Source organism: Eimeria tenella, genomic scaffold, assembly GCF_000499545.2.
Source record: "Eimeria tenella Houghton genomic scaffold, Eth_scaff13, whole genome shotgun sequence".
Lineage (NCBI taxonomy): Eukaryota > Apicomplexa > Conoidasida > Eucoccidiorida > Eimeriidae > Eimeria > Eimeria tenella.
The window spans coordinates 274587-295529 of record NW_013541502.1 but is presented as its reverse complement, the minus strand read 5'-3'; the positions used below and the strand labels follow the sequence as shown (position 1 = coordinate 295529).

The 20943-nt window shown below is 49.1% G+C and overlaps 1 protein-coding gene across 1 annotated transcript; it reads right to left on the bottom strand.

The window, feature by feature from the left end:
• Positions 1-337: 337 nt before the first annotated feature.
• Positions 338-858, bottom strand: ETH_00001110 (uncharacterized protein; the record flags this gene model as incomplete). The annotated part of the gene is made up of 2 exons (XM_013373293.1): positions 338-479; positions 782-858. 2 exons carry the CDS (start codon positions 856-858, stop codon positions 338-340), a joined length of 219 nt encoding a protein of 72 aa, XP_013228747.1.
• Positions 859-20943: the final 20085 nt, after the last annotated feature.

Sequence of the window (20943 nt, the reverse complement as noted above, 5' to 3'; positions counted from 1 at the left end):
CTGCCTTAATGCAAATTCCCAAGCCCTTTCTAAGCCATCGGCTCTGTGCAACTCGCGCTGATGTCGTGTGAGACAGTAGCAACGTGAAACGACAAATCCAGAAAACGCAAGAGACTTAGACAACCTTCACGACGCAAGTGCACTAGCTGGGGGCAACTCGACGTGGATATACCAAAACCGCGAACTCATGCAACTGACAAACGCACACTCGCAACACTCGCAACACTTCTACTCCTCGACGCTCACTCCCTGCATCGGCAATTCCGTCACGTACCCGTTTGCTCTTTGCTCTGCTGTCGAACTAAAAGCTGGCTGTGCTCGCGACCCGCTCGAGTAACTAACCTTTGCCGCGCAACGACCAGTCCAAGCGCCGTTCAGCTAAACGTCTCCATCGCACGACCTCCACGAACCCGCCAGACAATGCAAACGTGTTGCAGTGCAGGACCAGCCATTCCAGCTCGTCCGCCTTGACGTACTGGCTGCAAATCGCAATAGTCAGCGAGGCTAGCTCCTACACCGGTGGGTGCCTTCGCGCAAGCCCACGCCTGCAAAACAGCAGCAACAAAACTCACTCGAAACAACGGCAATGTCCAAAATACAAGCGACACAGCGTTACGCAATGCACTGTGTCATCGATCCTGACAAGGCCACAATATAGCGAAGAAAACGCCTTTTCACCTGAACAAAGTGGTACATCGAGGCAGCCCCCAATGCCCTCCGACGCACAGAGATCCTGCCAAAAAAGGCTTCCCACCAAGCTGCACGCTGACCACGCTCTGACCATGCACTCCAGCTCCGCTCCTTGACAAGGCTTTTCTTTCGCTCTAGAAACAGCACGTCCACCGCTCTCGAAAACATATTTGCCTTGCACGCCTCAGCCTCTCATTCGTTAGTGTGACTACGCCACTCGATGCATTGAAATATTCTCCACACGTACGGGCTGCAAACGAAAGTCCGCAACGCGCTCCAGATGCCCCCGAGATGTGCGCCATAAAGCCGCAAACCACGACGAAGCACAACGTACCTCCAACTCAAATATTGTCACCAATATCTACACATGCGCCCTCTTCACCCCTGCATCCACAGGCATTCCAAACACGTCAATACGACGCTGCCTTAATGCAAATTTCCAAGCCCTTTCTAAGCCATCGGCTCTGTGCAACTCGCGCTGATGTCGTGTGAGACAGTCGCAACGTGAAACGACAAATCCGGAAAACGCAAGAGACTTAGACAACCTTCACGGCGCAAATGCACTAGCTGGGGGCAACTCGACGTGGATATACCAAAATCGCGAACTCACGCAACTGACAAACGCACACTCGCAACACTCGCAATTCTTGTACTCCTCGACGCTCACTCCCTGCATCGGCAATTCCGTCACGTAGCCGTCTGCTCTTTGCTCTGCTGTCGAACTAAAAGCTGGCTGTCCTCGCGACCCGCTCGAGTAACTAACCTTTGCCGCGCAACGACCAGTCCAAGCGCCGTTCAGCCAAACGTCTCCATCGCACGACCTCCACGAACCCGCCAGACAATGCAACCATGAAACGTGCTCACCCTCCTTTTCGCGCAGTGCGCTTCAGAGCATTCAGCCTAATGCCTGCAACTGGCCAGAAAATTGAGGCGCAGCATAGCAGACTCTGCGCGCGTCTCCAACAGCGGTGGCTACTTGCAAGCCGAGAGTTCCACCCAAAACCTCACCACCCACGAGATGCATGCGCCACAAACACCAACTTGGAACGTTCCAGTTTGAAATAAGGCAACCTATCGCCTGATAGAACACAGCTAAGATATTGCAGTCGAGAAAACGCCAAGAGCTCCAAATCCATGGCTGCGCGCCGACGCAATCGCCACCACTACACACAAAGCCATGCAACTTTATACACACTGCACTTCGTAGCTTGTGACGCCTAGTGATTGCGCCTCGAACTTTTACACGTTTGCGGCACAGCACGCTATTAATGTCAAAATCAAAGTCGAGACGTACGCTGCGACAACAGCACAGACGTGTTGCATCGCAAGACCAGCCATTCCAGCTCGTCCGCCTTGACGTACTAGCTGCAAATCGCAATAGCCAGCGAGGCTAGCTCCGACACCGGTGGGTGTCTTCGCGCAAGCCCACGCCTGCAAAACAGCAGCAACAAAACTCACTCGAAACAACGGCAATGTCCTAAATACACGCGATACAGCGTTACGCAATGCACTGTGTCATCGATCCTGACAAGGCCACAATATAGCGAAGAAAACGCTTTTTCACCTAAACAAAGTGGTACATCGAGGCAGCCCCCAATGCCCTCCGACGCACAGAGATCCTGCCAAAAAAGGCTCCCCGCCAAGCTGCACGCTGACCACGCTCTGACCATGCACTCCAGCTCCGCTCCTTGACAAGGCTTTTCTTTCGCTCTAGAAACAGCACGTCCACCGCTCTCGAAAACATATTTGCCTTGCACGCCTCAGCTCCTCATTCGTTAGTGTGACATACGCCACTCGATGGATTGAAATATTCTCCACACGTACGGGCTGCAAACGAAGTCCGAAACACGCTCCAGATGCCCCCGAGATGTGCGCTATAAAATCACAAACCACCACGACAAAGCACAACGTACCTCCAACTCAAATATTGTCACCAAAATCCACACATGCGCCCTCCTCACCCCTGCATCCACAGGCATTCCAAACACGTCAATACGACGCTGCCTTAATGCAAATTTCCAAGCGCTTTCTAAGCCATCGGCTCTGTGCAACTCGCGCTGATGTCGTGTGAGACAGTAGCAACGTGAAACGACAAGTCCGGAAAACGCAAGAGACTTAGACAACCTTCAAGACGCAAATGCACTAGCTGGGGGCAACTCGACGTGGATATACCAAAACCGTGAACTCACGCAACTGACAAACGCACACTCGCAACACTCGCAACACTTCTACTCCTCGACGCTCACTCCCTGCATCGGCAATTCCGTCACGTAGCCGTCTGCTCTTTGCTCTGCTGTCGAACTAAAAGCTGGCTGTCCTCGCGACCCGCTCGAGTGACTAACCTTTGCCGCGCAACGACCAGTCCAAGCGCCGTTCAGCTAAACGTCTCCATCGCACGACCTCCACGAACCCGCCAGACAATGCAACCATGAAACGTGCTCACCCTCCTTTTCGCGCAGTGCGCTTCAGAGCATTCAGCCGAATGCCTGCAACTGGCCAGAAAATTGAGGCGCAGCATAGCAGACTCTGCGCGCGTCTCCAACAGTCGTGGGTACTTGCAAGCCGATAGATCCACCCAAACCCTCACCACCCACGAGATGCATGTGCCACAAACACCAACTTGGAACGTTCGAGTCTGAAATAAGGCAACCTATGGACTGACAGAACGCAGCTAAGATATTGCAGTCGGGAAAACGCCAAGAGCTCCAAATCCATGGCTGCGCGCCGACGCAATCGCCACCACTACACACAAAGCCAAGCAACTTTATATACAGTGCGCTTCATAGCTTGTAACGCCTAGTGATAGCGCCTCGAACTTTTACACGTTTGCGGCACAGCACGCTATTAATGTCAAAATCAAAGTAGGGGCGTATGCTGCGACTGTCACGCGAACATGCTGCAGCGCAAGACCAGCCATTCCAGCTCGTCCGCCTTGACGTACTAGCTGCAAATCGCAATAGCCAGCGAGGCTAGCTCCGACACCGGTGGGTGCCTTCGCGCAAGCCCACGCCTGCAAAACAGCAGCAACAAAACTCACTCGAAACAACGGCAATGTCCAAAATACAAGCGACACAGCGTTACGCAATGCACTGTGTCATCGATCCTGACAAGGCCACAATATAGCGAAGAAAACGCCTTTTCACCTGAACAAAGTGGTACATCGAGGCAGCCCCCAATGCCCTCCGACGCACAGAGATCCTGCCAAAAAAGGTTCCCCGCCAAGCTGCACGCTGACCACGCTCTGACCATGCACTCCAGCTCCGCTCCTTGACAAGGCTTTTCTTTCGCTCTAGAAACAGCACGTCCACCGCTCTCGAAAACATATTTGCCTTGCACGCCTCAGCTCCTCATTCGTTAGTGTGACATACGCCACTCGATGGATTGAAATATTCTCCACACGTACGGGCTGCAAACGAAGTCCGAAACACGCTCCAGATGCCCCCGAGATGTGCGCTATAAAATCACAAACCACCACGACAAAGCACAACGTACCTCCAACTCAAATATTGTCACCAAAATCCACACATGCGCCCTCCTCACCCCTGCATCCACAGGCATTCCAAACACGTCAATACGACGCTGCCTTAATGCAAATTTCCAAGCGCTTTCTAAGCCATCGGCTCTGTGCAACTCGCGCTGATGTCGTGTGAGACAGTAGCAACGTGAAACGACAAATCCGGAAAACGCAAGAGACTTAGACAACCTTCACGACGCAAATGCACTAGCTGGGGGCAACTCGACGTGGATATACCAAAACCGTGAACTCACGCAACTGACAAACGCACACTCGCAACACTCGCAACACTTCTACTCCTCGACGCTCACTCCCTGCATCGGCAATTCCGTCACGTAGCCGTCTGCTCTTTGCTCTGCTGTCGAACTAAACGCTGGCTGTCCTCGCGACCCGCTCGAGTAACTAACCTTTGCCGCGCAACGACCAGTCCAAGCGCCGTTCAGCTAAACGTCTCCATCGCACGACCTCCACGAACCCGCCAGACAATGCAACCATGAAACGTGCTCACCCTCCTTTTCGCGCAGTGCGCTTCAGAGCATTCAGCCTAATGCCTGCAACTGGCCAGAAAATTGAGGCGCAGCATAGCAGACTCTGCGCGCGTCTCCAACAGTCGTGGGTACTTGCAAGCCGATAGATCCACCCAAACCCTCACCACCCACGAGATGCATGTGCCACAAACACCAACTTGGAACGTTCGAGTCTGAAATAAGGCACCCTATCGCCTGACAGAACGCAGCTAAGATATTGCAGTCGGGAAAACGCCAGGAGCTCCAAATCCATGGCTGCGCGCCGACGCAATCGCCACCACTACACACAAAGCCAAGCAACTTTATACACAGTGCGCTTCATAGCTTGTAACGCCTAGTGATAGCGCCTCGAACTTTTACACGTTTGCGGCACAGCACGCTATTAATGTCAAAATCAAAGTAGGGGCGTATGCTGCGACTGTCACGCGAACATGCTGCAGCGCAAGACCAGCCATTCCAGCTCGTCCGCCTTGACGTACTGGCTGCAAATCGCAATAGCCAGCGAGGCTAGCTCCGACACCGGTGGGTGCCTTCGCGCAAGCCCACGCCTGCAAAACAGCAGCAACAAAACTCACTTGAAACAACGGGAATGTACTAGATAGAAGCGACAGAGCATTAGACCGTGCTCTATTCACGCACGTTGTGCAAACGTGTTTGAGCATTGTTTCAGACCTAGCGAGGCGGCTGGCGCGTGGTGCAACTCATGTACGTTTAGTCTGAAGCTGTCACTCCTGAAATGTGCGAGTTTGTGTGTGTTCGAGTTTGTTTGTACGGTTCGAAATCGTAATAGTCACTATGGGCACAATCATAAAGCGTGACTCCCAAAGCTTTTGATGTCTTTTCAAAAGATGTAGACTATGTCAGCATATCCATCAACTAAACATTTTGGCGACTAGTCAGTGGGAGAGCGACTGCCGCCACTGTATGCAGATCGACACTCACTTTCTCGATCTGAGACACACAAGTACATGAAGGTACCAGCCATTCGTTTTGCTGACAACATGAATGTCGCGTGTGTGGAAAAACAGCTCACGTATGTAAGGTCTGAAGTGCGATTCGGCATTCTCGCATCGATCCGCCAAAAGTCATCGTGCGATCATCTTGAGGACTTCCGACGGCAAATTCAATAATATCGTATGTAAGCGATTATCGATGCCTCCAAATTGAATGCCTCAAAATCTAGCTATGCAGCATGGCAATTTTGTAGTACAGGCAGTATCTCGAAATGTGGAACATGAAACGGGAACGTGGAACTAGATATTCCGTGATTACGATAATTCGCCCAAAATCTTTGCTAGCGTCAAAACAACTTTACAATATACAACAATATGAATCATCTCAGGACACATGCGATTCAAATGATGCCACCCCTTTGAAACGGCAGGACCTGCCGAGTCAACTGCTTCACACGGATGATGAAATAGTCACAGGAAACATGAATCTTCACGCATACCATTCCACAAAGCAACCCAGAACGCATGCACCCAGGAACCAACAGAACGAAATGAGAACTTTGCATTTTTTCGTGCCTGAAGCTGCCAAACAATGAACAGCCCATTTCGCCTGCTTCGACGTACAAGCAGGAGCAACTAGGTCATGCATGACGCTGAAGACAGCGTGAATGCTTGAACCAGTCATACTGCGCATAAAGAAAATCACTTTGCAGAACATTTGCTCGTGCAGAGTCCGTGGCTTGTCTGGGAGCTCCTGTTGTTAATTATGCTAATGAATTTGCGTTGAAGTCTAGTAAGGAAAAACCCAACAAAAGGATTCAGACAAAAACCACTTGCGTTCAGTTGATGTGCTCTCAAAGGAGTTCCTTGTCTCTGGTATCCATTGGCTGCCACAAATAGTGAATACAGTACCGAAACACTGCCACTCTACTGCAACTAGGTAGCATGCATGGTCGAAAAGCATTCACACTGCCCCGCCCGATGGAATGTACGAATTTGAGTTACTTTCTGTGCAATTATTTTCATTAAAGTGATGTGGGGAAGATTCTGTTCGCGATATTGTATATGTGTATGCGGCTTTCCGTCACAGTGTGTACCCAGCGATAACAACAGATCGAAGAAGACCACACGAGATTTCTACATTAAGAAGACTACATAGAAAGAACAAAAGTTGTCTACTGCACTTTTAGAAATACAGAGAAGAATCACACTCCAACAGCACAGTGGCGGAGCGTGCAACGTGAAGGGCGAGCTAAACTCCCAGTATTCCACAAGCAGCACAGCAGCCGATAACAACAGGACATCAATATCGTTTGACGTTGTGTAATCAGCAAACATGCATTTTCCTTGTTACTCCGGCATTAAACAGCTGCAGGAGCTTCCGATAGGTTCGGAATTTTAACAACTGAGCAGAAGCTGCTTGTGCGTAGTGTCTGCATGTAAACGTAATGGGGAAAAATAAGCAACGATGGTTACAAAACAACGGAGAGCGCCAAGAAACTCAGACCCCGCAATATCCGAAAATACGGACTCAGATGCACTGCACGTATGCGTCGTAGCAATGCGAAACAATATTTCCAGCAGGTGAGGCGTCCAAGCTACGTGCCTTGCGCAACGCTTGAACCGAGGTTAGCTACATGGTAGTTATAACACCCAAGACGGCGACAGCGGCCTGGAGGTACAGGATTGTGGGACACAATACAATCAACATCTTGCCATACCACTCCATGTGATGCACATCCATCATGAAAAGCGCAACTGCCGTCGACTGCCTAAACCACATGCACTTACCAACGCCAAGAAGAAATAGTAACGTCTCTTCCTAGCGAATAAAAACACCTGCGCAAAAACACTGCTCTTTCATTCATACCGCACCATATCTTCCTGCGAACCAGAGGAGCAAAACAGCACAGTCAACGTCATATCAAGCCTGCTTGCAATTAGTGTTCGGAATCCAGAAGCTCAATATAGCCACCTACGCAGGACCTAGTCGACGTCAGCACGATCTAACATAAACCCGTACCACCTATAATCCTCAGCTTTGCAACGTGCACATCCCACGGTATCATGAGGTCCCCTTCCTTTTCTACTTCAGAGCATGCAGCGTATCTTAGCGGTTATCGTTTAATGGTAGGCATGATATTCGATGATCTGAAGAATCGACTGCTTCTGCATAACACGGCAAGATGCAACTAAGCTTCGCAAACACATATGGCGCTTCTAGCATTTCTCTGTACTTTTATCACCGCAGTGACTTTTGGAGAGCAATGATCATTGATAAAACGCACAATGTCTGACCAAATGAATGTGCATTGAGCCGTGAAATTGCAAGAGCGTACCAATCACAGGACAATACTTCTAAACGAAGCACGAACAAACTAGTTCACTAAAACCTTATACTAAAGTTTTGTTTACCGGGAGCTGCTTGCCCTTCACACAGTCTTAAACCACTGACTGCACTGCATTTCATAACAGGTGCTGTCGGCATCGCTTCGCCCCCAGGCAAAACACAACTCGCGAAATCGAAACCAATTGGCATGCCCAAAGCCACAACCAACTGTCTCACGACGTTCTGAACCCAGCTCACGTGCTGCTTTAATGGACGAACAGATTAACCCTTGAGACTGCCCATTATGGGACATGAGTCATGGTGGCAAATAGAAAAGCACACACGTACAGGGTGCATTAATTAGATGGAGCAGGATTTGAGTGATGGCGTCCTGAAACGAATGCCAGCAACAAATCGGGAGGCACACACATGCAAACGACACTGCTTTCATCGTTTTGCCCAGGCGAATAACATACAAGTGTTCAGCACGTTCCATTTACTTGCACGAATACTTCGCATGATGTGATGCCGTGTCTCATACTAGCAAGGTCATTTAACTCAGCAGCGACCCCAAGTAAATTGTTCAGTCATATTCTGGCGTGGCCCCTGATAATTCAACATACAGAGCGAACATTTTCGTATGTGCCACTTAGGTCCTCAAACAATGAAAGCAAACGCTGCGAAGATTTCGCCTTCCAATGACCCAAAACATGCGCTCCGCCAAATACCATATACCGCCTGTCTCTGAAGCTGCAAGCGCTCAGTCTTCGCGAAAATCGACACTTATCAAATCTCTCGATGCACGATGCGAATCCTACCATGCCACAATATGTTCCTATGAGCCGATTTACAAAATAGCAATGTTGTGCAACATAGAGTGCAGATTTCAGGCTGTTCGTGCCTTGAGTCAGCCAACACCCACTCCCTGCAAAAGTTCGGACAGCTCAAGTTGTCTGATGCATCATGCAAGCGTGCCTGCGCTACACTGTATACCCTTGAGACATTTCACCAGCCAGCACTGTGGTGCAGCGCATTGCTCGCTTCTCGTGCGCGTCACTAGCAAGAATGGGCGACAAGTGTAGACGTAAAAAACAAAACTCAAGATTGCGAGTGTAGCCTTTAGTAACAGCAAGGCAATATGCCACAAACACAGTATTCCTTCACCTAATGCGGCTTTAAAAATAAGCACCGTCTACAACAGCTGGCATCCGCGCGAGGCATTCGCCTTTACGAATAATACCGGCAGCATGCAAAGAGCCTCCTGAGAGCGTTTCCAAATTCCAAGCATCGTTTCAGGACTACTGTTCGCTAAGGCACCCACAAAGCGCCCGCTCACGCCAGTTTAAAGGCAGCATCAACAGATCACGCAGCGCCTGTCTAAACCATTCCATCTCAAACATATGGCTGCAACCGACAAAGCCGTGGCGCATACAGCGTTGCAAAATGTTTCATTGGGGAAATTCCAGAAAGCCGTTTTTCACCAGAAGAAGCCCAAACTTCACCACCAAACCAAACGAGGCACTGCCTGCACTACCAACAAGCCGCAAGGCGCACCTAAACTCCGAAACGGACAGTAATTTGCTTGAACATACCGCCTCCAGAGCAAGGGAGGAAAAGGGAACGAGGATGCCTACCGAGCACTGCCTTGTAGCGATCTACGGCATTCATGCTTTGCAACGACCGAGGCCAATTGTCCGTATGTTCCAACCGTCAAGAATCGCTTAATAAATAGTCCATCAATCTCAAGAAAAGGCGAACATGGGTATACTGCAGAGTTGCTGAGAGTGTGTGTCGTGCCACTGCGAAACGCTCCCTCATGCAGATGAAGCGTCCAGCAAGTTATGCACCTCACGTGAAGCTATAGCCGATGCCGACCGTTACATTCGACTGTTAGTCTGGATGCCCCAGACAAAACGCGTGGCCTCGAGGCACACTATTGTACCTGACAACACAAAAGACGTCATTGTTCAAGCTGACTGCCGCAGCATCGTAAATGATGTTCCCTACCAACAGCGGCCTGTGTGCAAACTAGAATACTGTGCAAAATTAGAGTGTAGAAACAAAAATAGCTAAGCACTCCAAACTATTTGAGGAGGCCTTTGCATGCATGGCTCGCACAATCTGCAGTGGGTGAGTAGCGCGTAGCGTGACGATCAGTCCGCCATCGCAATTATGCTGTTACGCCTTCCAGTATGTTGCAGCGTTTTTCGGTCACCTGTCTGACTGCAGGTGAAGTTGAGGTGATTCGCTCATTAATAAAATGCACGCCCTGGAATCATCTGTCCATGAGAACAATCGCCAACGCACTTAGGCGAGGGTTTAATGGGACAAAAGATGATTCTATCATGTGTGAGGAGAGGCGGGCCTCTTCAATGAGTCATGCTCCAAAACATGTGTGTGTGCCGAACACACGCTTCGCCTCGTAGCACACGTTGCCTCCCGTGGTGCATGCGTTTCGTCGAACGTCGTTTCATAGCAGCGCTAACAGAATGCAGAGGACCACTTATTTAGAGCACCGTTGTCAGGATGTTGCTCTGCACTCGCCGGCTAGAAGCTTCGTCGCTATGTAGTGGCCGCTCCTCATGTTGCATCGTATTATTGACTACTGCATCAAGCGCTGCGCATAATCAATTGGGACAAGCCTGAATCAGGAAAAGTTGCAGCACCTGTATTCCGCAACGCTAAGTTATAGCTGTTGTCCTCACAATCTTCAACAAGCAGGAGGCCTGATGTAGACGTTCACCATGGTTTGTTGTACGATAAACAGAGCTTGTGGAACGAAATTATGCCTCGGAGCTCTCCCTGCCTCTGGAGTGACACGCAAACGCTTGTCATGTGTGCTTTCTCAAGAATATGCTTGCACCTTGTCTCGAGCAAAGTATCACCCTTCTTAGGTAAGTTTTTTGCTACTTTCTCCAAGGCTAAAGCCGCAGGAGTCGATTGCACGTAAAAGCATGATATATGAAATCGATTGAATAGATATGTGTGTGTGTGTGTGTGTGTGTGTGTGTGTGTGTGTGTGTGTGTGCGTGTGTGTGTGTGTGTGTGTGTATGTACTTGTGCATGCCTCTTCGACTCTGCGTGTGAACGGTTGCCCAGGAATACGGCATGAGCAAAGAGGTTTTAGTCTGCGCGCAACATGACACAGCTGAATAATTACGCTCATGGCAGCGAAATGTCAAGCTTCGCGTTTTTTGTTCTCAATCGTTGGTTGAAATTCCCTCCAGCGAATCAAATCTCGATGCATACACGTCACTCTCGCATGATTGTTCGCGAATAGCAAGGGGGAAAAGTTGTCCCAAACTAAAAAGGAGCTGCAATCTCAGCTCAAAATACCAATTCCACTTTCAAGCGCAAGCACCAGTGCCTGTTCTACGCTTGGCACCCATTGGTTGAGGAAAGGGCAGCCAGCACATTCTGTGATATAAGGAGCATTATACAAGCGAAAAAGGAGTTGGGGCTCTCGAAACGTCTTCAGCTGCATGTCACCTAGCCAATAGTGAAGATTTAATGGCATAGTCGGGAAGAGCTGCAATATCTTTCACGTGGCTCTGACAGTTTTCCGTATTTAATCAAAAATGTGAGTCCAGTAAAAGGCTAGAGACCTCACGCCCTGTTTGATGGTAAGCGGTCGCAACAATGCACGTGTCGCCCGCTTGCCATTACTTGATTCAATAAATGCCACTCGAATACATTACCGTCAAACCGGTAGCGGCGCACCTGGGTTTGCTGACTCACGAACTAATCACGTGTAGTTATCTGCGCCGTTTAACGTCATGGATTCGATCATGTGCACCAAAACGATCCTTATGTTTAAGCGTATCTATACTAGAAAAGACCGATACGTGCTTTCGAAAACCCAAAAGCTCGCTTTTCTATTCCTTTGTAAATTTGTACTGAATTGAGTTTTCAAACACAACAAACAAAGCCTTGCATAGCCATTCTCCAGCAACGCAATTTGTCAATTCCAGAGCCGAGGACAACGAAATTTTTTTGTGGAATCGTTGGGGCAGAGAACTCCCAGTCACTCTATAGTTTGGATGGCGGGTTTGCATAACGGCCCCCAAGAATCACTGCCGGGCACATCCTATCAGTAAAGGAACTTGATGGTTTGTCGACTAAGATTCTGCAGTTGCGTTAGATATGCCTAATGGTATATAAGATTGCCCGCTCGGTCACGCCTACACCCATCTCTGCAGTGGCGATAATGAGCATGCGCTTTGGTGTCGCGACATTTTCCAACGGCAAATCATAGCTGTGTACCGTTGTTCTTCATGAAAGCTATCGAAAAGCGTAATGCACAGGAAATAAGGAGGAAATGTAGGGGGACTAAAACAGTCCTTGCATGCAGTCACGCTTCTTTGCCCAAATTACGGCGCAGCCTCCACAAATCCAGCAAAGGAATGTCCCGCTCACTTTCGAATGCAATAGTTTCTCTGCAAACGGCGTTTTGCTTTTCCCTTATTGCTCTGATTTTCAAAGTGGAAACTGGACTGGTGCAAGGCATACTCAAGTCATCCAGTCGCCTACTCGGATCGTTTTCTTACGCTTGAGAGCACTATCAAACCACAGAATCTGGTCCCCAGGAGAGCGCATTTCCATGATTCTGGGGACTTCAGTGCATTAAAAAAAGTTACTTTGGCGTCGAGGCATCCCACAGAGCTATGCGTATCACGACGTGTTCTGCGGTGATCCTTGAAGACGCAGACCAGGGACTTACTTATGGGCGCAGCATTAAACATCAAGACAAAAACACACGCACTGTCTTGATTGAAAAGTTTTTGTTCTTCAGCCAGCACGTTCAGGATGATCGCCGCACAACGGAGAGAAATGGCATGCCATGAATGGCCCAAGATCTAGACACATGGCGTTACTGAAGCACAAGAAGGGCTAACTCACACAAGAGACGTGCCGGGCCTTCTTCCAGAATAGGCAAAGACAATGTATGACAAACCAAGGAAGACCTCATATACAGAAATTGCTTGATCATGGATGCAAATGTCAGCCAAATGATTGAGCGTTTCCCAGGAGCCATCCCGAAGTGCACAGTGCTTTCCTGGATGCCAGTCCCAAAATCCGCAAGACGACGCACTGCCTGGAAAACGGCTTACTACCCTGTTTTAAGCTCATATTCGACTCTTACGACCAAAGCGCAACCGATACAAATAATTTAGGTAAAAGAAGGGACTGTCATTTATCAGCGCATGCCAGCCTGATAAGCCCAGCTGTTCTTGTGTCGTCCAGGAGAAATAATGCAAGCTAGCCACCCGAGATTCAAAATATCTCAAGTTCACTATTACTAACTAATCACAGGTGAAGTTATGGTCTACCCTCATTGGTCATTAATGGCGAAGACGTGCCCCACTTCAACGACGCAAACTATTCCTGCGCAGGTTAGTATTCATCAGCGCAGGAAAAAGCACGGACTCTTATGTAGGTTCGTTTTCCACTGCACGAAAATATATTACTAAATCATGGCTACTGCAAAAAAGTCAGAAAAGTTGTGCTCCGCGCAACCATTGATGTCTCACACAGCTTCTTTTGTGCAAAGATAACGTTTGATGTCGCTTCTTATTAGTCTTTCGCCCGAGTTTACTCAAAAGAACTGGATATAACCGCAGCAAGCCAAAAAATGCCTCGCTGACTGAAGTACGTTTAATCCAAGGTATACAGAGCCGATAAGGGCTTTCACCACTTGCCTTTTTTCAATAACTGCAGCGCAGCGGGCGGCCAGTGCGTAAGGTCTCACTGCCTGAAACAACAAATTTCCTTGTTTCTTCGTAAGAGACGCACAAGTTTTATGACGAGCATCGAAAAGCTTGAGCTCATTGGACATGTTACATGTGTTTGCCACGGTCTGTAGATGGTGAGGTAAACACAGCAGTTAAACATCACGAGCATCGATAGTTTAAAATTATGAAATGCGTGTGCCTACAACACCCCGGCGTGCAGTTTTTTTAAATAAACATAGAAATCTTTATAACAAAATTGTGGACGGCTCGAAATTTGATGGGGTGTGGCTAGGCGTTCATATGACAACTTTTATGCAGCGAATATATCTCAAATACCAAAGCGTTCGGCACCAACTGCAATCGTACCGGCCTATGTGGATGCTTGACAGCTTCTGCATTAGCAAGGTCTCGGGGAGAAACAAAGCAGCCATACACTGTTGTCCTATTATCAGTCTAACCTGATGACTTACGAGCTGCACGAAGACGGCACAAATTCACACACTCATGAGGTGGACAACTAGCAACGATGTCTTTGACGGGGAGCATTGCAAAAATGACGCAATACGTATAGCTCACGTTTTTTCTTCACGTCAAGGCCGCTCTGTTCCAGTGCAACTATGTCTGTTGTGGATGTATTTATGTTTCACAATCAATATTCTGTCTGCTCCAAACAGAATTATTGTGTATCATGCAGGAGTGTGCCTTGCTCAGAGCACCCACACACATTCGAGCAAATCCAAGCTAGGACGCAATGCACCACAGTTCAGTATTATGAATGTGACAAGACTTTGCGTCAGTGGTGCTTTTCTGCTTGCAGTGCAATCCGCGAAATCATGAGAATGTCTGCAATGCCCTTGTCAAAGCGTCAAAGCTATCATTTGTTTTCTTTACAGAGCGGCGAAAACGTGTCAAAGCTGTTAAACATCTGGAACCCATTGGAGGGTTCCTTAGCACAGTGCTTGCGCAGCTATTCTACCTTCTTTTCATAATTGTGTTCACAGTCTGTGCGTCGTCGTTTATTGGGTCCATCATAGACTTGGACTAACATAGTGTGTTTGTTGATGTGCTAGAATGTAGCACGTGACTTCAGTTGGGTTTTAGGGAGCACTGCGGATGCAATCTTGATACAAATCATTCGCCGACAATTAGCCAGCACTTTTGGATAGGCGGATGTCCCGTACCGCACATGTCTTGTGGTAAACTAGAAGAATATGGCATCAGATCATGGAGAGAAGGATGCATACGCATTTGGGTGGTTAGCAGTCATTGGCATTAACGAGCATATAAAAAAGCACGCGCAGTCTCACTAGGAGCATTACAACGAATTGAACAGACCAAAGCAAGGATTGAGCATAGCTAGTGGATATTCCGTAACACAAATTCTCTTTTCGGCCCCATTCAATAATTTATTGATTACTGTGCGTATGGTAGTAACAAACTTTGATAACGGTGATGGCCTAGGAGGCCTCAATTAGCTTCTCACATTCACGAATTTATCCAAGGTGGAATGTTGAAATGCAATCTACGGAGCCATAGTTGCATAGCTGCAGCTTACCTAATTAAAAAAGGTTTCTCACACGCGATCACCAATTAGCGGAGCTAACAAGAAAAAGCCTGCGTGCCAATTTGGTAACGTAATCAGCGCAGATATCGAAGAAAACCTACAAGAACCTCACACACCGTAATCAGTCAGGATAAACGATTTCAATGTTTTCTCGCGGAATAGCTTGGGCGTGCATTTTAGTGTCGCCGCTGGTGCTCTAGAGCAGCATCTCAGGCTAGAATCGACACGCTGAAGCGGCACATAGCACCTGGGAATAGTAGTTGTTCAGCGCCGCGTTAGAATTAGCCTTGTCGTCATACGACAGATCAGAACATCTTTTGATGGCATTGAGCTGTGCTGTGGAGGGATAGTAAAATCGGTTCTCTTTAATTGACTACCAGCACTACTGTGCCAGAGTTCGTGAAAGAAGACTTAAAGTAAGCCTCACAACCTCCGGTGGTGACAAGGTGCATACCTAAACAAGTTTTAGCTCCATAGGTACTGAAGCGCACAGGAAATTCGAAGGGTCAGGTTTCTACAATGTGATACAAAGCAACCAGTTGTATTGAAGTATCTCGTGCAATCAGTGAGCCACTTAAGTTCCAGGTATAAACACACTACCTGAGTTGCACACATCAGAAAAAACGCCTTCTAACTCATTGTGCAGAATATGCCACATAATGCTCTATTTTGGCAATACTGAATTCTAATTTCACTTCCGTTCACTTTTGCGATTATCCTGGGAGGTGATTAAGCGCGGTTAGAAGAACACACAATCTGCAATGTTCGTTACGCATAAACTGCGTGTTTTCCACTGCGTCATGAAGGCCTGAATGTACGGCCATATTTGCCAGCAATCGCCGTCAGTGCTCTAGCTCTTCAAGGGTCCCTTAAACAATTAGAACTCACGACCTGAAACGAAAGAACTCAAGACAAACGGCATTGCTGCAGCATAACACTCCTAGCACAGTTCTATTTACAGTGTTATTTACCTTTTACCATTTTGCCGAAGTATCTGCCAACGGGAAACAATCCATGAAATCACCCATGAAGCTTGAAAGGCTGACCTGGTTTGAATGAACATCGCGCGCCTGTGCTACGTCGCCAGTTTGCATCTCACGCTTTCCAACGAGCACAGGTTAAAATTTAAGATAGGCCTGTCAACAAACTTGCGAAAGCATTCAAGACCCTTCGCGGGACAGTATGAGCGATTTTCAGGAAAACAGCTCAACACATAGCCTCGACATAATGTTGATTAATTCAGCATCTCTCACACAGGCTAATCACCCACGACACATGCTCCTCGGGCAGACCTTCCTGAAAACGCACTGCAGCGCAGCCGCATGAACCAATCGTCTCGCTACATCTGACCCAGGGCTACGAAAGAAGGCTGGCGGCCTCATCCACTACGCGGCATCATGTCGTAATGTGCAAACGGCCAACAACGCACATGGATGTGGACCGCCGTTGCGCAGGCAGAGGCCCTGCTCCCACTGCATCCACTGCATTCTCGGTGCGACAAAACACACACGCACGTATATATATTGGTGCGACAAATCACATGTACACACACATATACATATATATATATATATATATATATACAAAGCTCCTGGCAACCGGCGCGCGCCCAGCTGCCTATTCAGTCGCCCATACTGCAGCTGAGTCAACTAGCCAGTTTCTCCCCTTGCACATTCCCCGCAGGAAAGAGATAGCATCCTTCTGTTGCGTTCCTGCGGACAAAACGGGCTAACCACCCACCACACATGCTCCTCGCGCACACCTTCCTGAAAACGAGAAAACGTCTCACACAATGCCGAGCTTGGGGCACATATTGCGTTGCTGTTCGTGCTACGAACAAAATGCGTTCTCCATCATATCCCGCAACCTGCCAACAGCTCACCAGCAACGCGACAACAACAAAGCTTCGAACACGTTTAGCTCAGTAACAGCCACTAAACACAGCCAGCTCTGCATTTGCGCACGACCTGAGGTGAACAACAGAACCTACTAGATGAAACAGTGAGGCATGTACAGTCCGCAGGAGCAACTGCACAAACGGCAACTACGTAGCCATGCAGCACTGCTCGACAATGAAGCCACTGGCAAACTAAATGTCGACACCAATCGCAAGTCGGCAAGTTATATTGTGGGTCAGTAGGGCCCGTGCGCCTCTTGTTGTGTACGTGCCAGAGCACCGGGATTGCACCATGCTTACTCCGCCTTCAAAGATCGCGTCTGTACTGTCACCAGTGACGCCTCGCAGAACGCCGCACAAATGATCTCCACAAATGATCAATGCCACGCGTTTTACACACTGCGAAGTGCGAGAGCTAGCGCTTCTTCTTTCTCCTCCAAACGCTCTAATCGACCTCTTAACGCACTGCAGCGCAGCCGCATGAACCAGTCGTCTCGCCACATCTGGCCCAGGGCTACGAAAGAAGGCTGGCGGCCTCATCCACTACGCGGCATCATGTCGTAATGTGCAAACGGCCAACAACGCACATGGATGTGGACCGCCGTTGCGCAGGCAGAGGCCCTGCTCCCACTGCATTCTCGGTGCGACAAAACACACACGCACGTATGTATATTGGTGCGACAAATCACATGCACACACACATATACATATATATATATATATACAAAGCTCCTGGCAACCGGCGCGCGCCCAGCTGCCTATTCAGTCGCCCATACTGCAGCTGAGTCAACTAGCCAGTTTCTCCCCTTGCACATTCCCCGCAGGAAAGAGATAGCATCCTTCTGTTGCGTTCCTGCGGACAAAACGGGCTAACCACCCACCACACATGCTCCTCGCGCACACCTTCCTGAAAACGAGAAAACGTCTCACACAATGCCGAGCTTGGGGCACATATTGCGTTGCTGTTCGTGCTACGAACAAAATGCGTTCTCCATCATATCCCGCAACCTGCCAACAGCTCACCAGCAACGCGACAACAACAAAGCTTCGAACACGTTTAGCTCAGTAACAGCCACTAAACACAGCCAGCTCTGCATTTGCGCACGACCTGAGGTGAACAACAGAACCTACTAGATGAAACAGTGAGGCATGTACAGTCCGCAGGAGCAACTGCACAAACGGCAACTACGTAGCCATGCAGCACTGCTCGACAATGAAGCCACTGGCAAACTAAATGTCGACACCAATCGCAAGTCGGCAAGTTATATTGTGGGTCAGTAGGGCCCGTGCGCCTCTTGTTGTGTACGTGCCAGAGCACCGGGATTGCACCATGCTTACTCCGCCTTCAAAGATCGCGTCTGTACTGTCACCAGTGACGCCTCGCAGAACGCCGCACAAATGATCTCCACAAATGATCAATGCCACGCGTTTTACACACTGCGAAGTGCGAGAGCTAGCGCTTCTTCTTTCTCCTCCAAACGCTCTAATCGACCTCTTAACGCACTGCAGCGCAGCCGCATGAACCAGTCGTCTCGCCACATCTGGCCCAGGGCTACGAAAGAAGGCTGGCGGCCTCATCCACTACGCGGCATCATGTCGTAATGTGCAAACGGCCAACAACGCACATGGATGTGGACCGCCGTTGCGCAGGCAGAGGCCCTGCTCCCACTGCATTCTCGGTGCGACAAAACACACACGCACGTATATATATTGGTGCGACAAATCACATGTACACACACATACATATATATATATATATATATACAAAGCTCCTGGCAACCGGCGCGCGCCCAGCTGCCTATTCAGTCGCCCATACTGCAGCTGAGTCAACTAGCCAGTTTCTCCCCTTGCACATTCCCCGCAGGAAAGAGATAGCATCCTTCTGTTGCGTTCCTGCGGACAAAACGGGCTAACCACCCACCACACATGCTCCTCGCGCACACCTTCCTGAAAACGAGAAAACGTCTCACACAATGCCGAGCTTGGGGCACATATTGCGTTGCTGTTCGTGCTACGAACAAAATGCGTTCTCCCTCATATCCCGCAACCTGCCAACAGCTCACCAGCAACGCGACAACAACAAAGCTTCGAACACGTTTAGCTCAGTAACAGCCACTAAACACAGCCAGCTCTGCATTTGCGCACGACCTGAGGTGAACAACAGAACCTACTAGATGAAACAGTGAGGCATGTACAGTCCGCGGGAGCAACTGCACAAACGGCAACTACGTAGCCATGCAGCACTGCTCGACAATGAAGCCACTGGCAAACTAAATGTCGACACCAATCGCAAGTCGGCAAGTTATATTGTGGGTCAGTAGGGCCCGTGCGCCTCTTGTTGTGTACGTGCCAGAGCACCGGGATTGCACCATGCTTACTCCGCCTTCAAAGATCGCGTCTGTACTGTCACCAGTGACGCCTCGCAGAACGCCGCACAAATGATCTCCACAAATGATCAATGCCACGCGTTTTACACACTGCGAAGTGCGAGAGCTAGCGCTTCTTCTTTCTCCTCCAAACGCTCTAATCGACCTCTTAACGCACTGCAGCGCAGCCGCATGAACCAGTCGTCTCGCCACATCTGGCCCAGGGCTACGAAAGAAGGCTGGCGGCCTCATCCACTACGCGGCATCATGTCGTAATGTGCAAACGGCCAACAACGCACATGGATGTGGACCGCCGTTGCGCAGGCAGAGGCCCTGCTCCCACTGCATTCTCGGTGCGACAAAACACACACACACGCACGTATATATATTGGTGCGACAAATCACATGTACACACACATATACATATATATATATATACAAAGCTCCTGGCAACCGGCGCGCGCCCAGCTGCCTATTCAGTCGCCCATACTGCAGCTGAGTCAACTAGCCAGTTTCTCCCCTTGCACATTCCCCGCAGGAAAGAGATAGCATCCTTCTGTTGCGTTCCTGCGGACAAAACGGGCTAACCACCCACCACACATGCTCCTCGCGCACACCTTCCTGAAAACGAGAAAACGTCTCACACAATGCCGAGCTTGGGGCACATATTGCGTTGCTGTTCGTGCTACGAACAAAATGCGTTCTCCATCATATCCCGCAACCTGCCAACAGCTCACCAGCAACGCGACAACAACAAAGCTTCGAACACGTTTAGCTCAGTAACAGCCACTAAACACAGCCAGCTCCGCATTCGCGCACGACCTGAGGCAACAAATCCTAGTAGACGAGCTGCAAGTCGTGTAGAGACCACGGGAGAAACTGGGGAAACGACAGTGGCATGGCTTTGTAGCAGTTGCTGACAGCCAATTCACTGACAGGTGATCTCTCATGGTCAGTAAGTATGATGCAGAAGAGACCGTTGCTGTAATTGCCTCAAGTTTGTACATCTCTGGGCAGAAATACCGACTGCCATGATGCCTTTATGCGGTCAGTCGCGAGCTAACAGCGCTACTGTTCAGTCTATGCACAGCTAAGCTGGGCAAAGAAAGAGTCTCTGAAATGCTGGACTGTTGTCGTTATATACAGAAGCAAATATCACCCATAAACAACGTTTTAGGCTTTTCTCCCCACCACAATGCATTTTGGCTCAAGCCATTTACATAATACGTTACAGAACAGGCGCCGCAAATTGTGCGTCATAGCGTGCAGTTATATTTTTTCCCACTGAGGTTCTACAGAGCAGCCTCCTTCAAGGCATCAAAACGCCAAGGCCTCGAAATAACGCGTGCTTTGAACAGTCCTAGCTAAGCA